This window comes from Siphateles boraxobius, unplaced genomic scaffold (assembly GCF_051911475.1).
Source record: "Siphateles boraxobius isolate OS27281-9 unplaced genomic scaffold, OSU_SipBor_1 100, whole genome shotgun sequence".
Lineage (NCBI taxonomy): Eukaryota > Metazoa > Chordata > Actinopteri > Cypriniformes > Leuciscidae > Siphateles > Siphateles boraxobius.
In genome coordinates, this window is record NW_027508701.1 from 4,615,001 (window position 1) to 4,633,609 (window position 18,609).

The 18,609-nt window shown below is 42.8% G+C and overlaps 1 protein-coding gene across 5 annotated transcripts in view; it reads right to left on the reverse strand.

Moving 5' to 3' along the window:
• The window catches only part of LOC143746476 (E3 SUMO-protein ligase RanBP2-like), a 56,390-nt gene that overhangs the window by 21,889 nt on the left and 15,892 nt on the right, over window positions 1-18,609 (reverse strand). For 2 of the 5 annotated variants that reach the window (XM_077238296.1, XM_077238288.1), the window contains exons 9-22: window positions 17,537-17,718; window positions 17,043-17,224; window positions 16,839-16,962; window positions 12,763-12,924; window positions 12,561-12,698; window positions 12,336-12,467; window positions 11,940-12,134; window positions 11,770-11,853; window positions 10,842-10,980; window positions 10,324-10,418; window positions 5,439-10,218; window positions 4,890-4,967; window positions 334-519; window positions 125-202 (exon numbers count right to left, since the gene is read on the reverse strand). In XM_077238296.1, coding sequence (XP_077094411.1) covers window positions 125-202; window positions 334-519; window positions 4,890-4,967; window positions 5,439-10,218; window positions 10,324-10,418; window positions 10,842-10,980; window positions 11,770-11,853; window positions 11,940-12,134; window positions 12,336-12,467; window positions 12,561-12,698; window positions 12,763-12,924; window positions 16,839-16,962; window positions 17,043-17,224; window positions 17,537-17,718 — 6,555 coding nt within the window. The remainder of the gene's footprint in view (window positions 1-124; window positions 203-333; window positions 520-4,889; window positions 4,968-5,438; window positions 10,219-10,323; window positions 10,419-10,841; window positions 10,981-11,769; window positions 11,854-11,939; window positions 12,135-12,335; window positions 12,468-12,560; window positions 12,699-12,762; window positions 12,925-16,838; window positions 16,963-17,042; window positions 17,225-17,536; window positions 17,719-18,609) is intronic. The other 3 variants (XM_077238313.1, XM_077238305.1, XM_077238320.1) reach the window with 2 other exon arrangements.

Sequence of the window (18,609 nt, forward strand, 5' to 3'; positions counted from 1 at the left end):
ATGTATGTATGTATGTATATATATATATATATATATATATATATATATATATATATATATATATATATATATATATAACCTTTAAAAAAATCCTAGCGGAAACACTGTAATGCATGTCACCCACCATGATCCAACGCCCCATCAGCTGCGTCCGGATACAGCTTTCCTTTCAGATTCCTCAATGCTGTTTCAAAATCTTCATCTGTGCAACACCGAGAGAAAACACGCGTGAAGCATTATTTACCACACGTCGAGGCCCAGACACATGCACACTGATCTGACATAATCATGGACAAAAAAACAGATTATACTTAAAATACAGTTAAATCTTACCATCATTGTCATCGTCACTGACGTATCCTGGGACGTTTTTGTAACAGAAGAACGCAGGAGGAAGCATCAGTCGGGCGGCCAGTGCTGCTTGCTCTCTCGTTGGCTTAAGCTCAAATATAATCTCAACATCATCATCATCTTCATCACACACGTCCACAGCGTTCTTCTGTTTTGACCCAGACGAAACTGTCAAAAAGAATAATTTCAGCTAATGCAACAAGAGATGTTTGGAACAACAGGACTGAAGCTTTCAGAAGCAAATCTTTTACAAATCTGAAACTGAAGTGCTTGTATCAGACGCCACAAAACCCCTCATACGTCTCATGTAGCGTCTGCAGTGACGACACATTTCACACCAAACATTAGATCAATAATAGACACACACATGCAAACACTCATGCTCCCCATCAGACTGTCAAACTAAGAGCATCCAACCAGAAATGTAATCCATCAATTTTTTCTTAACTGCTCAATTACATACAAATCTGAATCAAACTGAATCAAGGCATCAACCGCCACTGCTGCCTTTTAACATCACGATGTAACGGTAGGAGCATCAGATCTTTTTGTTCTATATTGTGATCCATGTCAAATTGATCAGATTATAAGAAAAGAAAAAAAGTGGGCGGTGCTTGGTTCTATTCACTGCTTGTTGATTGGATGTTGAGATGTGAGCGAGTGTATGCAGATGAGCGGGAGCTGATTGGAGAAGACTTGCGTACGTCACCAGAGCAAAGACTGACGCTTCACTGGAAGATACAGTTATGGCACTGCCATTAAATTCACAGTGAATTCATGAACTGATGAAAATCTGTAACTTAAAGCAATGCGAGTCGCTTTGGATAAAAGCGTCTGCCAAATGCAAATGTTCTGTCACTCATCTGAAAAGTAAAGAGGGTATATATTAGGCACAACTCTTTATCTTGACTATAATGGGGAAACACGGTGATCCATCATTAACTTCTAGTGAGGGAACATATGAAGCACAAAACTACAGCATAAGAATGAGATAAGCAACAACAGCTAAACAGGTTTAGTGAAATCAAATCTCTCAGCACAGCATGCAGATCCACACACCAATTTGTTAGCTGGTTAGACTCAAAACATCCCACTAGTACTCAAAGCCGAAAGTGTTCTTCAGTTGTCCGTTGGCCATCTGAGCATGTGATGGGAATTTAGTGTGCTAACTGCCAACAAGTGCTTTCACAAGGTACAAGTCAGAAGCGTTTATCCTGAACTTGATTTTGAAAAAGTATAGAAGATGACTCCTGGTCAGTGAAGTTTACTCAGGCCATGTCCACACTAATACGGTTTCGTTTGAAAACGCATCTTTTTCTCTTCGTTTTGGCTTTCCGTCCACATGGATACGGCGCTTTTATTAATGAAAACGAAGCTTTTTGAAAACGCACTCCAAAGTGGATAAATTTGAAACCGCCGTTTTTGCGTTGTAGTGAGGACTATGAAGCCGGAGGTAGTTGAAAATGATGACTTAAGTTTAGTCACGTGATTCATCTCGTACCAATAGATAGTCATGTTACCGGTGGTATTGTGCCTGCTATTCACTTTCACACAGTTGCTAAAATATGTTACTTTGCACACTCTTCATATCACAGTCCTGCAAACATGACAATTTACTCAAATTTGCTGTCCTACAGCAAAACATGAGCAGTTGAATTTTAGACCACACATATAATGGTGTGTGAGTGCGACCTGGACGCATCAGTGAATGGTGAGATATTTTGCTAAAATAACATTATACTGTCAGAAGAATTGCGCAATAACTATTATTTTTCCATCTATATCATCTCAGTGAGCTTTTGTGAGTTTTTACGCATGTGCAGTCAGGTGAATTTAGGGTTTTCAGGCGTTTTTCAAAAGTTCCTCATTTACCCTGAAATGTCAGAAAGCGCTAGTGTGGACGGAGAGCGTTTTTAAACGAAAACGCCATTTTCAAAAGTATCCAGATTAATGTAGATATAGTCTCAGAAACACTCAAGTGTTCAAAGAGCCAGCTGGAAACCCAAACTGTAGGCCTTCTGTCCTGTTCTGCACAGACATCTCATCGCCAGACAGTTTCAATCCTATGAAATCTAGTTACTCTTCACTGACAAAATTACACAATAGGTACTTGCATTATTCCTCTGTTAAGTACAGACAGATATGGCATGAAATGGACAGTGAAAGTCAAGCAACTTCAAATAGCATTGAGAAGAACTTCCCGAACAACAGGGCTGGGTAAAAAAAAAAAAAATATCTCGATTTTAATTGATATTTTAGTCTACGCTGTTTTCAGTGGATGAACAGAACATTGTGTCGCACCTCCCATTAGAGCAGCAAATAAACATCAAATGAACATCAGAAGGAATGTTGAAAGATACAGAATAACTTACTGAAACCAATCATGTCTCATGTAATCCATCAGTGTTTCAATAATTTCAAAAAAACAAATTGAAGTAGAAACATAATTCTAGAATTATAAAGTTAACATAACTATATTATTATATAAAAAAACCTCCTTGTGTGAAATGTGTTTGTATACAAATCAGTTAATATTAACGTCCAGTTTGTGAATGGATCATTGGTTCGACCGGTTCACTAAAAAGAACCGGTTTAAAACAGTTTACCAAATCAGACCGAGTCAAACATACAGGTACAGCAGTTCTCGAGTCAACGGTTCTCGAGTCAACGGTTCTCAAACTGTTTCTTTCGGACACGTTCGACATACTGAGAACAGATGAGCTGCAGATACTGAGCATGCGTGCTAGCACCGTCTGTACCGAACGGTTTCTTTCGGACAACTGATGCTGTGCTGATACATGAGCACAGGTGAACCGGGGACTTGGAGGAATGAGGGGGTGAATTTGGCGGAATGTACGTTTATTTAATGACAAATACAATCTACTAGAGAATGCGAATGCAACAAATTTTATTAAACATTTTAACATGAACATGCAACAACTGTTCAGCCAAAACTTGTAAATGAATTTTGCTATTTACTATTGTTTATGCAAGTTATATTTTAAGCTTTATGAGCTAGATCCTGGTTTCTGTAAAAAGTTGATGAAGACTATATTCACTTTATATCTTTAAGGCGTGTAAAACATCCACGTTTGCACATCAGTGCCTGTATTGGGTGCTTTTGCAAAACGTTAATGTAAGCTTGATGAATCATAAACTTGATGGCTATAATTATTAATTTAACTTAAGTTATGATTACAAATTACTTTATTTAAATGTATTTGAATGTATTTTCATCCTCCGGGATTTTAGAATTGACATCATTACACAAGGACGTAAAAGAACAGGTGAATGAAACGAACTGTCCGAATGACTTCCCATCACTACCTTCAACATTACAGTAAAGGACCCGCTGAATCACTGCATAGTTTACAGCATTAGTTGAGAGATTTTCTTTCTTTGAGAAAAGTTGACATTTACTGTACCAGATATGTTCAAATGAATCGATATAGAATTGGATCGAGATCAAATTGCAAGCTTATGAATCGAATTGTGAAATTTGTGTCAATACCCAGCCCTACCGAACAATATTTAAGTCAAAACCTAATGATTTCTTCTTTATTTCCAAATGTTTATGTTCATAACAATTATTTCAAATAATGCTGACATATAAGCTGAATAAATCTAAAGAACTATAAAAATAGCGGTGTTCTAAATACATGTGAACACTTAACATTTAAAAGCAGCTGCCTGTCAGTCAGGTCATCAAGAGACCGAAGAAAGATTTCATGAGGGAGTCAAGGGGGATTCTATTAACAATCAATTATCTTGATTTTCTGCAAATCATTGACATTGCAATAACATCTTATAGAATTGTCATTTACGGATGTAGTGTCTTCACTCAAAAAAGTATTTTAATGCAAGTGCTATGTCAACATAATTAATTGCGGTTATTTTAAGAGAATTGTTTTTATGTTGTCACAATTGTGCAGCCCTAACTTATGTTTTTTGTGTCCCAGAGTTTGATCTCTGTAGTCCATCAGAAAAATGTGCCACGTCTGTTTTAATGCAAATTCTATTGATACAAATGAATGAGATTACAATTTAGAGAGAAATAATGCAGCCCAATCAAGTATCTTGACTACTGCGTTTAAGACAGTAAAGAGCAACATCATAACTGAAATCCAAATAGGCCAAATAGCTCTTTGTTATTTACTACAATTACTACTATTTACTTTTACAATGTTGGAAACGTCTGCTACACGAACAACATATAGCCGAGACAAAAAAATCTTTCAACACAACATCCCAAAAACCACACCTATTGGCGTCACATTTCAAGAAGGGAAAATAACTTTACAAGACACTCCCTGCTGAATACTTTAAGGACTTTGAAGCCACTGGTGCAGTTTAATTGTAAATCCTGCTAAAGTTTCAAAACAAACATCTAAAGGTTAGCCAATTTCCGATCATGCAAAACATTTTGATTGAGGCCAAGGAAACAATGTTTATCACATCATTCAGCCAAGGTCAGGTCTCCCGGCTCATGCCAGTCAGTGAGAACTCTGTATGCCACAGTAAACTGTGACCTGAAATACCTTGGGCTTCAAACTGGGTGGCTGATGTGCAGCTCCAAAATGCCATTGGATTATTTTTGAAAAGCCTAAAATCCAAACCTAAAAAAAAGTTACGTGTTAAAGATTTTTTTTATTCTTGTCAGGGACTTGAATTCATCTCAGTTACTGAGTGGATGGTGAAAATCAGTCTCTATACGACAGAAACATGGGCTTAATGACATCAGCTGTAAAGGAGACATTTCAGAGGCAACAGATTGCAAGGACATTTTTTTTCTTCCTTGGGAAAACATCAATGAAAAGTGGCCAATATGATCATGAACTTGTAAATAAACCATGAAACTGAACAACTAGAATATAAACTAGGGATGCGTTTAGCTCCAACCTTGATTAAACACACCTAAAACCAGCTAATCATTATCTTTAGGACTACTTGAAAAATTGCAGGGAACAGGGTTGGAACTAAAACTACAGGACGGTAACCCTCTGAGAACAGGGTTGGACATCCCTGATCTAAACTAAGAGGTCTAAACAGTTCTCTTCATAAACTATGGGCCACCGAATATAGCTTACTTGTTGGGATGCTGAAAGGATTCCCAATGGATGGCTGACTGGTCACTTCCTGTCCAGAGGTTTTCAGTCTTGAGGCACTCGTTTCCTCATCTTTTGGACTGGGAATCATAACAGGAGATCTCTCTTTTGATGACAAAGGGCTCCCAAAGATCTTCTGCACAGAGTCTGACCCAAAGACAAACTTGGGAGGAGAGACCAGAGAGAACTTTGGACTCTTGGTGACCTGAGCACCAAGCTCTGCCCCAGGCGACCCATCTGGTTTAGGACTGCTTTCAACCTCAGGAAGTGCAGTACGTTCTTTTGTGGTTTCCTCAAGTACAGCAACTGCAGCCTTACCACAAAGTGGCTCTTGGCGGAAGGTAGGTAATCTTTCGGAAAACAGGGTGAGAAGAGTGTCTTTTTCCTGGGCAGTCTTTGCCTCTTCAAAGACTTCTTTGAAAGTACTTGCCGTTTCCTCCAGTTTAAACCGTACAGCCAACTGTTCAATCTTGCCCTGCCCTTCAGCAAAATCGAAGGCACTCCAGATCCATGCTTTCTCGGATCCTTTCATGGGCTCAAGATTCATCTTTGAAGCAATCCAATGGTTTGCACACAGTTTCAGGACCTGGTCCCGCCTCATCACAAGTCTAACACGCTTTGTTTCATAGTTTTGTAGTATTTTAAGGTCTCCTATACCACGTTCCTTCCACTGACTAAGTTCTTTATCATAGCGGTATAGTTTGGCCCTGTGACTGAAAATGACTTGCTCGTTCTCCTCTCCTGTTGAGACCTCGACAAGATCAGGCAATGGCACAACGGGCTCAAAGTACTGACCATCTCGCTCTTCCTCTTGCGATGCTTCGTGTTCATCATCTGTGCCAACAGAAGCCTGGCTCTGATTTAGCTTAGTTGGAGACTTGGAGGGACTGAGAATAGGCTGAAAACTGAAACTAAAGCCTGTGGACGATTCGCCAAAACGGAACAAACTTTTTGCTACTGAATCAGGCTGCGAAGAGGTATTGCACACAGAAGAATCAGCATAGTTCTCGAGCGCTTCTTCTTGCAAATCGTAATTATCCCATTCTAAAGCAGTTGTGGTGCTTTCAGAGTCGAGCTTGACTATGACTGAAGAGGTACTGATACCTGCAATGCTACTTTCATCATCCTTGCTTTGGTAAGTTAAGAATGATTTCAGGTCTTTCAGACCAGATTTCATTTCTTCAGCTTTCTGTATAAGATGGGCCGTTCTGCCAGTATTCACAAGCTTGTGAGGGGTTTGTAAAGGAATATCCAATAGCAGCCGCTGACACTCCTCAAATTTTTGCTTGAACTCTTCTGCCAGCTCTGGTGTTTTGAATTTTGCCGCAAGCTGTTCTAATCTGGCATCTCCATCTGAAAAGTCATTGGCAATCCACATCCAGGCTCGGTCTGACCCAGAGAGGGGCTTCAAGTTCATTGTGGTTGTGATCCAATGATTAGCACATACCTTCAACACCTGCTCTCTCCTCATAAGAACTCGAAGTCGCCCATTCTTATTATTTTTGAGCAGTTTAAGGTTGCCAACTCCTCTTTCTTTCCATTGGCTAATTTCTGTATCAAATCTGAAGAGTTTAACACGCTGCGAATACAAGCTTTTCTCATCTTCTTCCCCTGTAACAAGGTCAACCTTCTCAGGCATCTGAACAACTGGCTCAAACTGAATATCGTCATTATCCTCTGTTTTGTACATTTCATCTTCTTGATCGGCAGAGGTGTCTGTCTTGGAGCTGGAATTAATTCCTGTAAACAACTGCTGGCCAGCCCCTGCAAAGCCTTTGAAAGTGGGATCCTCCTGGCCAAACTGAAAACTACCTTGTGAGCAAGTTGCCAAGTCTGCAAAACTAAAAGAGTCAGGCTTACCGGTAAGGAGGGGATTATTATCGTGACTACCAGTGCCTAAAGGCTCATCTGAGGAACTTGGGATTGCCTCTTTGTCCTTCTCTCTGTGAAATTCAGCAATATCCTTCCGGCCGAACTTTAAACTACCTTGTGAAGAATTTGCCAATTCTGCGATGCCAAAGGAGCTAGGCTTCCCGGTAAGGAGGGGATTATTATCATGACTACCAGTGTCTACTGGCTCATCCGAGGAACTTGGGATTGCCTCTTTTTCCTTATCTCTGTGAAGTTCAGCAATATTTTTCAGTAGGTCAGATGCAGATCCATTTTGTGACTGTCCGTCTGATGCGTTTGCCTCAGATTCTGCAATGCCAAACTTGAAACCACCAGCGGGCACTGGCATGGAAAACGAAAAATGTGAACTGCTTGACTTATCAGCCTGAGTTGTAGAGGACTCTACAAATTTGAAACCTTCTGAGGATGCTTTTTCCTTACTTGTACCAAACTGAAAAGCAGGACCTGGATTGAAATTGGCTGTAAATCCTGTTGCAGCAGGTTGCTTGCTAGAACTACCAAAACTGAATGAAAAAGAGGAGCTTGATGGTGCAGTAGCGGTCTTGCCTTTCATATTTGGGTTTGCTGCCTGACATGAAACACACTTCCTAGCTGTACCCTCATTTCTTACCAGGCAAGTGTCACAATCCCACTGTCCCTCTTTTTTACCAAACATGGCAGCTAACTCAGTGCTGCAGGGGGCTTTGCAAGAAACGCATTCAGTTGCTGAAGCATCATTCCTCACTAAGCAGGAGTCACAGTCCCATTGACCCTCTTTCTTGACAAATTGGGAGCCAAAACCAGAACCAAAAGGAAGTGTTGGAGTTGCTGACACTTTCGCATGTTGTGGTGTATTAGCCTGAATAGTTTTCTTATCAGCCTGAGCTGCAAGGTCAACAGATGTTACTGCAGATTCATTTGATCCAAATTGAAAAGAAACTGGTAATTGAGACCCAAATGTTAAAGCCTTTGAGCTGACAGCAGTGTCTCCAGTAAGTCCTAAAGAAAAAAAATTGGCAGCAGGAGCCACAGGCGCAGTCTCTTTGAGTTCCTCTACAGGTTTGTTCTTTGCTGTAGAAGGAGCTGTACTGTTGCAGGCAACACACACTGCAGATGTGGGAGCGTTTCTTACACAGCACACATCACAGTCCCATTCACCCTCCTTCTTGGAAAACAGTGTTTTAAGATCCATTTCTTTGGATGAAACCTGAGGCTTCGGAGTTTCACATTTCTTTTTCAACTGTTGGCCATGTGGGGCCTCTACAGGTTTATCCTTTGTTGTAGAAGGAGCTGCACTGTTGCAGGCAACACACACTGCAGATGTAGGAGCGTTTCTTACACAGCACACATCGCAGTCCCATTCACCCTTCTTCTTGGAAAACAGTGTTTTAAGATCCATTTCTTTGGATGAAACCTGAGGCTTCGGAGTTTCACATTTCTTTTTCAACTGTTGGCCATGTGGGGCCTCTACAGGTTTATCCTTTGTTGTAGAAGGAGCTGCACTGTTGCAGGCAACACACACTGCAGATGTAGGAGCGTTTCTTACACAGCACACATCGCAGTCCCATTCACCCTTCTTCTTGGAAAACAGTGTTTTAAGATCCATTTCTTTGGATGAAACCTGAGGCTTCGGAGTTTCACATTTATTTTCCAACTGTTGGCCTTGTGGGGCCTCTAGAATGAATTGTTGAGCCTCTTCAAATTTGTATTTAAACAGTGCGGCATCATCCGCAGTTTTAAAACGAATGGCCAACTGCTCAGTCTTGGGCATTTCATCTGCATAGTCCATAGCATACCACACCCAGGACTTGTCAGATCCTGCATTTGGTTTGAGCACCATATCTGCAGTGATATAGTGATTAGCACAGATTTTGAGAACCTGTTCCCTCCTCATCAACAGACGAACTTTCCCGGAAGTTCTGTGTTTTAGAATTTTGAAACTTCCAATGCCCCTCTCTTTCCATTCTTTAGTCTCAGGGTCGAACCGGAAGAGTTTTGCTCTCTTGCAGAACATCTCCTCTTCCTCCTCCTCACCAGTTTTCACATCAACCTTATCAGGAAGAGGCACAATGGGCTCAAAATGAGGTCCATCCTCTTCCTCTTCCACATGGGTGCTATCATTATCACTTTCCCCGCTTTTCTCTTCCCGAGCCTCTGGATTTCCTAATACTGGTTTGGTTCCACTTGCAAAGCTAAATCTTTGGTCAGTGTTATCAAAAATATTCATTTTGAGCTGAGTAGCATCGGTGAATGTAAACCCTGTGGCACTTTTACTCCCAAAAGTAAAGACTCCACTTTGGCTAGGCAGATGCTCTTGGGTCTGATGTTTCGGTTCTGATGGTCCTTCCTCTTTGGGAGGAATATCTGACGTCAGAAGTCCCAAGAGGCTTTCACTATTTTTTAACTGAGCAGAGGAAAAGGTGAAATCACCATCATTGGACTTGAAATTGGAGTTGAATTTGAATGCAGTTGTTGCCGATGTTGATGGGGCAACGGCAACCCCCCCAAAGTTTGGAACCTTAGGAGGTTCACCTGCGAACTGCGACCCAAGACTCATCTTGGGGTCAACAGCCTTATTTTCACTAGTCTTGGATGGTTGAGTAGATGTATCGACACATGGCTTAGTGAAATATCCAGGCTCTGGCAATGTTGGATTGACTGTAGGTTGAGGAAAACTGTGACCATAATACTCTTCACTGTATGGGGAGAGTAAGGATGTAGCTGGTGACTCAAACCGGATGGGAGCACCAAAGACCTGCTCTTGAGGATATATGCATGCAGGAGTTGACTGAAGAGGTGGTGTGTGTGTTGATTGTTGGTAGGCATACATATGCTGCTGTGGAGGAAGACGATTCATCCCGTATACTGGGCCCTGCAGAGGTAAACAAACAAAACTTTGATATTGATTCTCTGTGTTTTTTCTTGGTAAACTAAAAAGGTAGAATGTATTGCATTTACATGAAAATCACTCCACTACCTTTGTTGGTGTAACATTTGCAGCAGGGCGTAGAAGATACTGTGAATTATATGCTGGAGACTGGTTGTAGTACGCAGAGGGACCTGTAGTGGTAACTGAGGAAAAAAAGGAATGGATTTTAATTATGTCTTAAATATTCTATACACAAGTGGTTCTCATTTTTTTGGTGATGCCACCATTTAGAAGTAGAATTTTTTTTGCGGTAAACCAGAGGGTCTACCATGCGCATAGTAAAGCAATCACCAACAATCATTTTGGGTGGAAGATTTTTTTTTTAATAGCTGTCCACTGTAGTGATCTCTGTGCATGAAAATTTTCACTCAAATTCTGGTTGTCCATATTCAAATCTGGTGTGCCAGCAAGAACATGTGTTTGGTTGAATGAGCACATTGAAAAAAACTGCACAACCCCCATTGGTTCGCATGTCTAAGGCTGTGAGACACATTGAAAACCACTGGTATACACTACAAATTTCAAAGACGGCAGATTTGGGGAATAAAGCAACTCATTGAACTGACCAGTAAGAGGAGCACCATGAAACGCCTGTGCTCCAGGAAACCCTTCCTGAAGTCCTTCTGCAGGATAATTATCTCTGTACATCCTATATGAGGATGCTGTCGCTTCAGGGGAATTAAGGCGCAGGTCATGAACCTCATTCTGTGTGACATGGAAAACAAAACATAAATATTACAAACCCTAAAATCTGAAACTTGTCTGTACCAATTTCACAAAGAGCTGCTGACCAATTTCACATGGCTGAATTTAAAACCACTAGAAAAATCGTCAAAAACAAACTTTTTAAACACTTGCTAACAGCATTTATAAGATAGTACCGCATATATGAAACAGGAAACAATGGGGAGGACAGAGAAGGGAACAGGAAAGACTAACAACCTCGGACCGGGTCTTAAAGTTGGGTCGTCTGAGGCACAGCTGCACTATATATCCCAGAGTGGCACTTATATACACTAAATACTCAGCAATATTAATTATCTGACTGCACTGACATTACTAGAATATGACATCACTGCTTCCAGCTGAGATGCTTTATAGATGAATTGAAATTATTTCATAATTAATGCACTTTCAGTTATTGAACTGAACCAACACTGAACTGATTTCATCTCAATAATGAATGTACTTAAATCTTCTTAGAGCTGCTTTACAGTAGAATTTAATTCTGTTTGCATCTTTGATCGTTATTTTTCTGTTGATCACTGTAAAGCAGCTTTGAAACAATATATATTGTATAAAGTGCCATATAAATAAAGATGACTTGACTTTGATTCTCATTCTGACTTTGCAGATACACAGACCACAAGTAAATACCATTAATGAAACACCAAATTAATGTTCACAGTATAGAAGGTAAATTCCCATTTGTCAGTGGCGAAGCAAAGGCAAAAACTGACTGATTCTTCTACAAGCGGTGGATGTGCGACTGACCTTCAAGGACTCGACCTGCTGGCACAGCAACTGCAAGAGGGACTTCTGGTCCTCAGCCCAATGAGGAGTCGTTTTGGGCGAGAACTGGAGAAAGAAACAACAGTCAGGAACCGTAACGCTGTGTAAAGAGCAAACAAAGCTTCTGCAATAGCACCAGTGCCATGACATACTATGGATCTTTTAGATGGAGACGTGGCACTTTTGGATGGAGACGGAGTGGAGAACTTCACATGTGGCTGAGTGGGCTGACCGGGGCTGGACGTCAGCGGATAGTCCACATGATCTTCATCCCGCTCGCCATCATCTGCAAGCTGCTGGTTCACCTCGTTCAGCATATCCATCACGTCCTCCATAGAAACGCGCAACTTAAAACATGAAGAGACAGATATAAAGGACTAGTTCATTCAAAACTCAAACTTTCCAGCAATCTTGAAGACCTTGATTAACTTCAGGTGTGTTTGTTTAATGCTAGAGCTGAACTCTGCAGGACAGTGGCCCTCCAGGGTCAGATTTGAGAAACCCTGGAGTAAAGTGAGGAGAAAAAACATCAGAAGTGTTCAACATACCTTGTCCATGTCCTCTGGACTGGCCTGATAAATCTTTGCCAGGTATTTCCTGAACTGCAGGAGGAAGTTGGTGCTCCTGCCCTGCGTCTCCTCCATCCCGTTTCCCGCCTCCTCCGACAGCCTCTGATAGATCTGTCCATCAACACACATCCACAAGCTCATCAGGTCAGGCTTATTCACAGACCGATATTAATTACTTCACTTCTGAAGAGAAAGCGCTGTTACCTTAGCAAGATGCCAATTAGACGAGATGCTGTTGAGCTTCTCCAGCTTTGCGATGGCCTCGTCGGTGTTGCCCTCGATGTCAAGCAGTGTGGCAGAGCTTATGGCGGCCTCTTCCTCATATACTCGCACTTGAGAAGGCTGAAGACAAAGACCATTAGCGACAAACAACCATATGAAACAGAAGCAGGAAGAGAGTACATACCTGTATGTCTCTACTGTGAAAGTGCATGAACATCGGCTCCAGAGGTTCAGGAATGCTGCGTTTGTTTTGGATTTTCTCAAGCAAGGGGAGCACAACTTTCCAGTAGTGCACACTGCGGCCTGCATAGTCCTTCTGGTCATAGTAAGAGTTCACCCGTTCCCCCTGTCAAACACACACATCGATGTCAGGACACACCTGCTCAGTCTGTACTAGTACTCACACACAAAAAAATAAATACTTTTGAAGTCAATGGAGTACTGTTTTTGCTAAGAGCGCTGTAGCCCCTAACTGAATTTTTAGGAGCACAAGCAGAAAATTTTTGGGGCACACCTTAAATCAACATGCAACACAGTTATTCATATTTCCCCCCATTTTGACTATTACTAACATATGCCTTGGTAATAAATAGACCCAAATAAATATTAGAAAATGTTAGGGAGTGAAACAGCTAATAAGCCAATATAAGGCACAGCGGCGATGCACATCTTGGGGTTCGCAAATGGATCTGACAAAGAGGTTTGAGACAGGCCCAGCCTTATCTCTGCCTTCACCTGCTCTAGATCCAATGCCTTGTCTCAGGGAGAATTACGCTCTGCGGTTTCTTCCTCCCGGGGTGAGGCACAAGTGTTACAATATCCAGATTCTCAGAACTGGATAATTGTAAGCATTGATGCGGGGGATTTTGAGGATTTGCCACCTCATACCCCTGCTTATGAGGTGCTTATGGAGGTTGTGACTCATGCTGTAGCTAAATTAGACATCGATAGGCCAGCTGAGAAACAGGAAGTTTAAAAGAAATGCCTGCTGGATGAACGCTTCTTACCATCCAGATCACAGCCTCTTCGTCGGGGACTGACATTTTTTTCCCAAGCTCCACACTGAGATGTCGAAATTGTGGAAGAAACCCGTCTCATATCATTTTTTTTTATCACCCCTCAAACATCTAATTATAGTAACATCTCAGGGTTGAAACAACAAGGCTATGTGACTAAGCCTCAGGCTGAAGAGACGCTTACGAGCCATCTCTCTCCAGAGTCTGCATCATCACTAAAGTCCCCAACATTACCCACCAAGCCTCTTTAAGCTACATCGACGCTGGTGGGGAAAATGTATTCGGCAGCAAGTCAGGCTGCAGCATGCTTGCATACAATGTCTATATTGCAAGCATATTAGGCTGACCTGCTAAGGGACTTAGATGAAAGTGAGGAAGTAAGCGCGGACACAATTAGAGAATTGCGTCACGCTACAGATGTGTCTTTTCGGGCCACCAAGGATACGGCTAAATCAGTAGGCCGATCTATGGCAGCCCTGGTGGGCTTGGAAAGACATCTGTAGTTAAATCTAACAGATATGAAAGACAAAGACAGACCTGTCCTTATGGATGCGCTGCTCTCACCTTTTGGCCTCTTCGGCGACTCCGTCAATGCGGTTTCAGGTGACGAAGAAACAAGCAGCGGCATTTCAAAAGTTTCTTCCTCGCTGATCTATTGTCCCCGAGACTGCTGGGCGGGAGCGGTCTAGGCCGTCTCCAAGCTCCTCGCAGCACAGAGTGCAGCAAAAACAAAGCGTCACCATTCGGGCTCCTCCACATTCAGGGGGAATGGGTGGCGGTCGCAGTCGAAACCATCTCAAGTTAGAGGTAATAACAGTCCTCAGATCTTGTCTAAGAAGGCTTCGACTAAGTAGTCCTGACGACGAGGACGTCAGACTTCCGAGGGCAGTCCCCTCTGGGGAGAAACTGTTTTCACCTCATTATACGGTGCCCGTTTCTCCTCGGTGCCCTTTAGGAGGGCCACACTGCTGCCAGTTCGGTTGTTCCCTGCTGGTTTACCGCTTCAGGACACCGAGGTGTCTGCATTTCCCAACGATCCTCCGAAGAGGGTAGTAGAACAGTCAGTTTGGTTGTTCCCTGCCGGTTCAGGGCACCAAAGTGGCTGTTCGACCAATACCAGAGACCAGTCTCAAGAGACTGGTCCCCTTAGTAGATTTTCTGGCGGCGTGGAAGCTACTGTCAAATATATCTCATTGGGTCCTGCTCACGATAGAAAAGGGTTATAGAATTCAGTTCGGTTCTCGTGCACCCAGACTGAACACCGAGCAGGCTTTGGTTATGGAGCAAGAGGTTCAGACTCTTCTACGAAAGGAGACTATAGAAAGGGACCTGGTGTCCCTTCTAGATGGCTCTCCGATGCAGACTCCATTCAGGAGTTGTGGAAACTGTGGGCCTGGCCCCTGAGAGGGTGCAGCTCATAGAATCTGGTCTCTCGACCGAGGTCCTTGAGACCATACTCCAGTCCAGAACTCCCTTCTTCAGAAGACTGTATGCGCTGAAGTGGAGACTGTTCTCTTGGTGTGAAGAACACCAATTGAATGCAGTTAACTGCCCAGTTGGTTCAGTACTTGATTATTTGCAAGAACGTGTCTCTGCAGGATTATCTTCTTCCGCCTTAAAAGGTGTATCTTCTCACCACATCATTGGGTGGTGCATCATTGGGGAGATACCCTTTTATTACTCGTTTTCTTCGTGGCACCCTGAAGCTGAGGCCTGCACTGTGCACTAGAGCACCAGCTTGGGATTTGGTCATCGTACTTGAAGGCCTGGCTTTGGTTCCCTTCGAGCCTATTGAAGTGGTTTCAGAAAATAAACCCTAACCTAACCCTAAACCTTACACTACAACCTTTATTTCTCTTTGCTATTTCTTTTATCAAGAGAATTGGAGACTTGCAAGCCTTGTCAGTTGCTCCTTTGTGCCCGGAATTTGCACTTGTTATGGTGAAAGCCTTCACCCTAGGACGGGTTACATCCCTAAGGTCCCTACTAATGTTGGGGGTCCCATTATGCTGCAGGCATTCTGTCCTCCACCTTTCTTATCATTAGATCAGGAGAAACTTAATCTGCTATGCCCTGTTAAGGCTTTGGATGCCTATGTCCATAGAGCTTGCCCTGTGGCGAAAATCGGATGAACTCTTTGACTTTTTTTGGTCACCTAGAAAAGGTTACCCTGCATCTAAGCAGAAGTTGAGCAAGTGGGTGGTTGAGGCTCTCTCACTGGCTTCTGAAGCGGCTGGGCAGCCTTCACCTAGGGCTGTCCGGGCCCATTCTACCAGGAGAATGGTGGGCTCAAAAGCTTTATTATCGGGGTTTTCCCTTCATGACATTTGTGATGCGGCAGCCGTGTCATCTCCTCAGGTCTAAGGTGCTTGTATCTTAGTGTGCGCAATTATTTCTCGCACACAGGCATTGGTTACTATGGCGTTGTGGATATATTGTTCCCACAGAGTCTCTATCGACACAGCTAGAGTTCCCTTGAAAAGGAACGTCTCAGGTTACGCATGTAACCCTGGTTCCCTGAAGAGGGAACGAGACGCTGCGTCACCCTGCCACACTCCCTGCATGACTGTGAACGACTTTCTTCAGCCTATCAGAAGCTAGCGCGGTCTGTTTCTGGGTATGCTTTATAGTTTCCAGCTCTGTGACGCCACCCGCCTATGACGTCTCGTCACACCATAGGACTGATTCCATACGTGCTTCATGATGCAATCACACAGGGGCGTATCGACGCAGCATCTCGTTCCCTCTTCAGGGAACCAGGGTTACATGCGTAACCTGAGACATTTTCCTACATCTTGAAACATTTAGTTTTATAAATGGGGATAATCTTTGAAGCATGAACAAACAACTTTTTGGTCATAACATTAAAAATAATATTTAAATATGATATTATAGTTTTGAAGTGCTGAAAAAAAAGAGTGTTGTCCTTGTAAGCATTTGACCGGTTGTGCCAGCGCAACCTATATCAAACTTTGGTCGCAGTGGCAGAAAGTCTGGAGCCCTGTGGTTGGTTACCGACATTCTTCAAAATATCTTCTTTTGTGTTTAGCAGATGAAAGTTCATACAGGTTTTAAATAACTTGAGGGCGAGTGAATTACATAATTTTAATTAAGTGAACCATTCCTTTAAATTATTTATATCCTAAATTAAAACAACCTTCCTCCCCCTAAAAACACTCAGCAGACCAGAGCGGCCCATAATTCCTGGCTCAGAACGATGAACGACGGCAGTGAGCAGACGTACCACGTCAGTGAGATGCTGAGCCCAGTGGATGAGCAGCGCCGGCTGAAGGCCGTGTTTCTCTCCGGCGCGCAGCGTGCCGAGACCGTGCTGAACCAGCATCCGCAGTTTAGCCGACGTCCCCGGCCTGTCACACACACCAGAAAACATTCAGTCAGACACGGAGCCGTGCGTCAGGCTCACACTCACAGCAGAGCAGTCACTCACAGCGCTCTCTTGTGGATCAGGCGGTAGACGGCGTCCCACCACTCGCGCTGCTTGGCGGAGGACAGGAGCCTGATGATGTGCAGAGGCAAACACCGGGGCTGATGCGGTGAGGAGCAAGAGGCCATCCGTGCCGTCTCCTGCAGCTGTGTCTGACTGCTAAACACAACGCCGCACAAGAACACCTGCAACACATCACATACACACAGCGGATCTGATGAAGCACCTCAGCTGTAACTCTCAGATCGACCCACTTCCACAGTCCAAACATGCATGTCAAGTAGAGATTTACATCATTATACAAGCATAGGCATTAAATTACTGCATTATCTAAAGTAGCATTTTGAAAGGCTATATCAGATATAATTTAATACCAACATTACGCAAAAAAAATTTAATAATAATAATTTCAGAGACTGTGCATGTTTCATAAAAGCCAAATGTGTGTGAATATTTCCCCCGTGCCTCACTGAGGATGAGAAGGGGTGTGGACGCACCTCCAGGTCGAGCAGGCAGATGGACTCGGGTGAGTTGGTGTCTAGTTTGGAGGTCTCGAGCGTGAGGCGAGGGAAGAGCTGCTTGAGCCAGCGCTGCAGGCTGACACTCTGCTCCATCAGCGCCCACTGCAGGCCGAGCCACGCCAGGTGCTGAAGATCGCCCGCATGCAGCAGCACCGCACCTGTGTGAACACACACGCAGCTGTCAGCACTAGCGCTGTAACGGATCACAGTTCTGTACGGATCAGGCACAGTTCGGCGCGCATATGACTCTTGGATTATAGCAAAGTTTAACCATCATAGAACAAAAGTTTATCATTTGCGTGTGTTTGTAAATCTTGTCAATTTAAACATTCAAGCACAAGGAGACATGAAAGACGACTCAATTCGGCACTCGCGTGCTGTAGTGGTGTAATCTGTGGCAGAATTCAGTTCTCTTTCGCAACTCCTTGCACTAGAACAGACTCGCATTCTCTCAAAATACCCACCTCGGCGAGTATCCTCAATCACAGTCAGTCTTAAGTGAAAGTTAACATTAGAGAAAGAAATTTGGATGTGTATCATTGCATTCGGTCCGTGCATTCGGTCTTAAAGGTTTAGTTCACCCAAAAACGAAAATTCTGTCAACAGTTACTCACCCTCACGTCGTTCTAAACCAATAAAACTTTCGTTCATTTTTGAAACACAAATTAAGATGTCTTAAATTAAATCAAAAATTAAATAAAAATTTCTGTCCCTCATTGACAGTCCATGCAACAACTTTGTCCCAACTATGTCTTTGCCATACAGTGATTGTAAAACAAATCCATATGAATCAAGCAGTTTAGTCCAAAGTTTCCTGAAGAGACTCAATCCCTTTATATGTTGTAAACCTAAATTAACAGATTTAATGTAGGCTTTTATTCACATATAAACATTGATCAGCAAAAATAAAAATAGTAAATGTTTGACGCACAAGAATGAATGTCACTGGTTCTGGCTGAAGCATACTGCGTAACACGAGAAGGAACCTCATTTGGAACAACATAAGGGTGAGTAAATGACAACTTTCATTTTTGGGTGAACTAACCCTT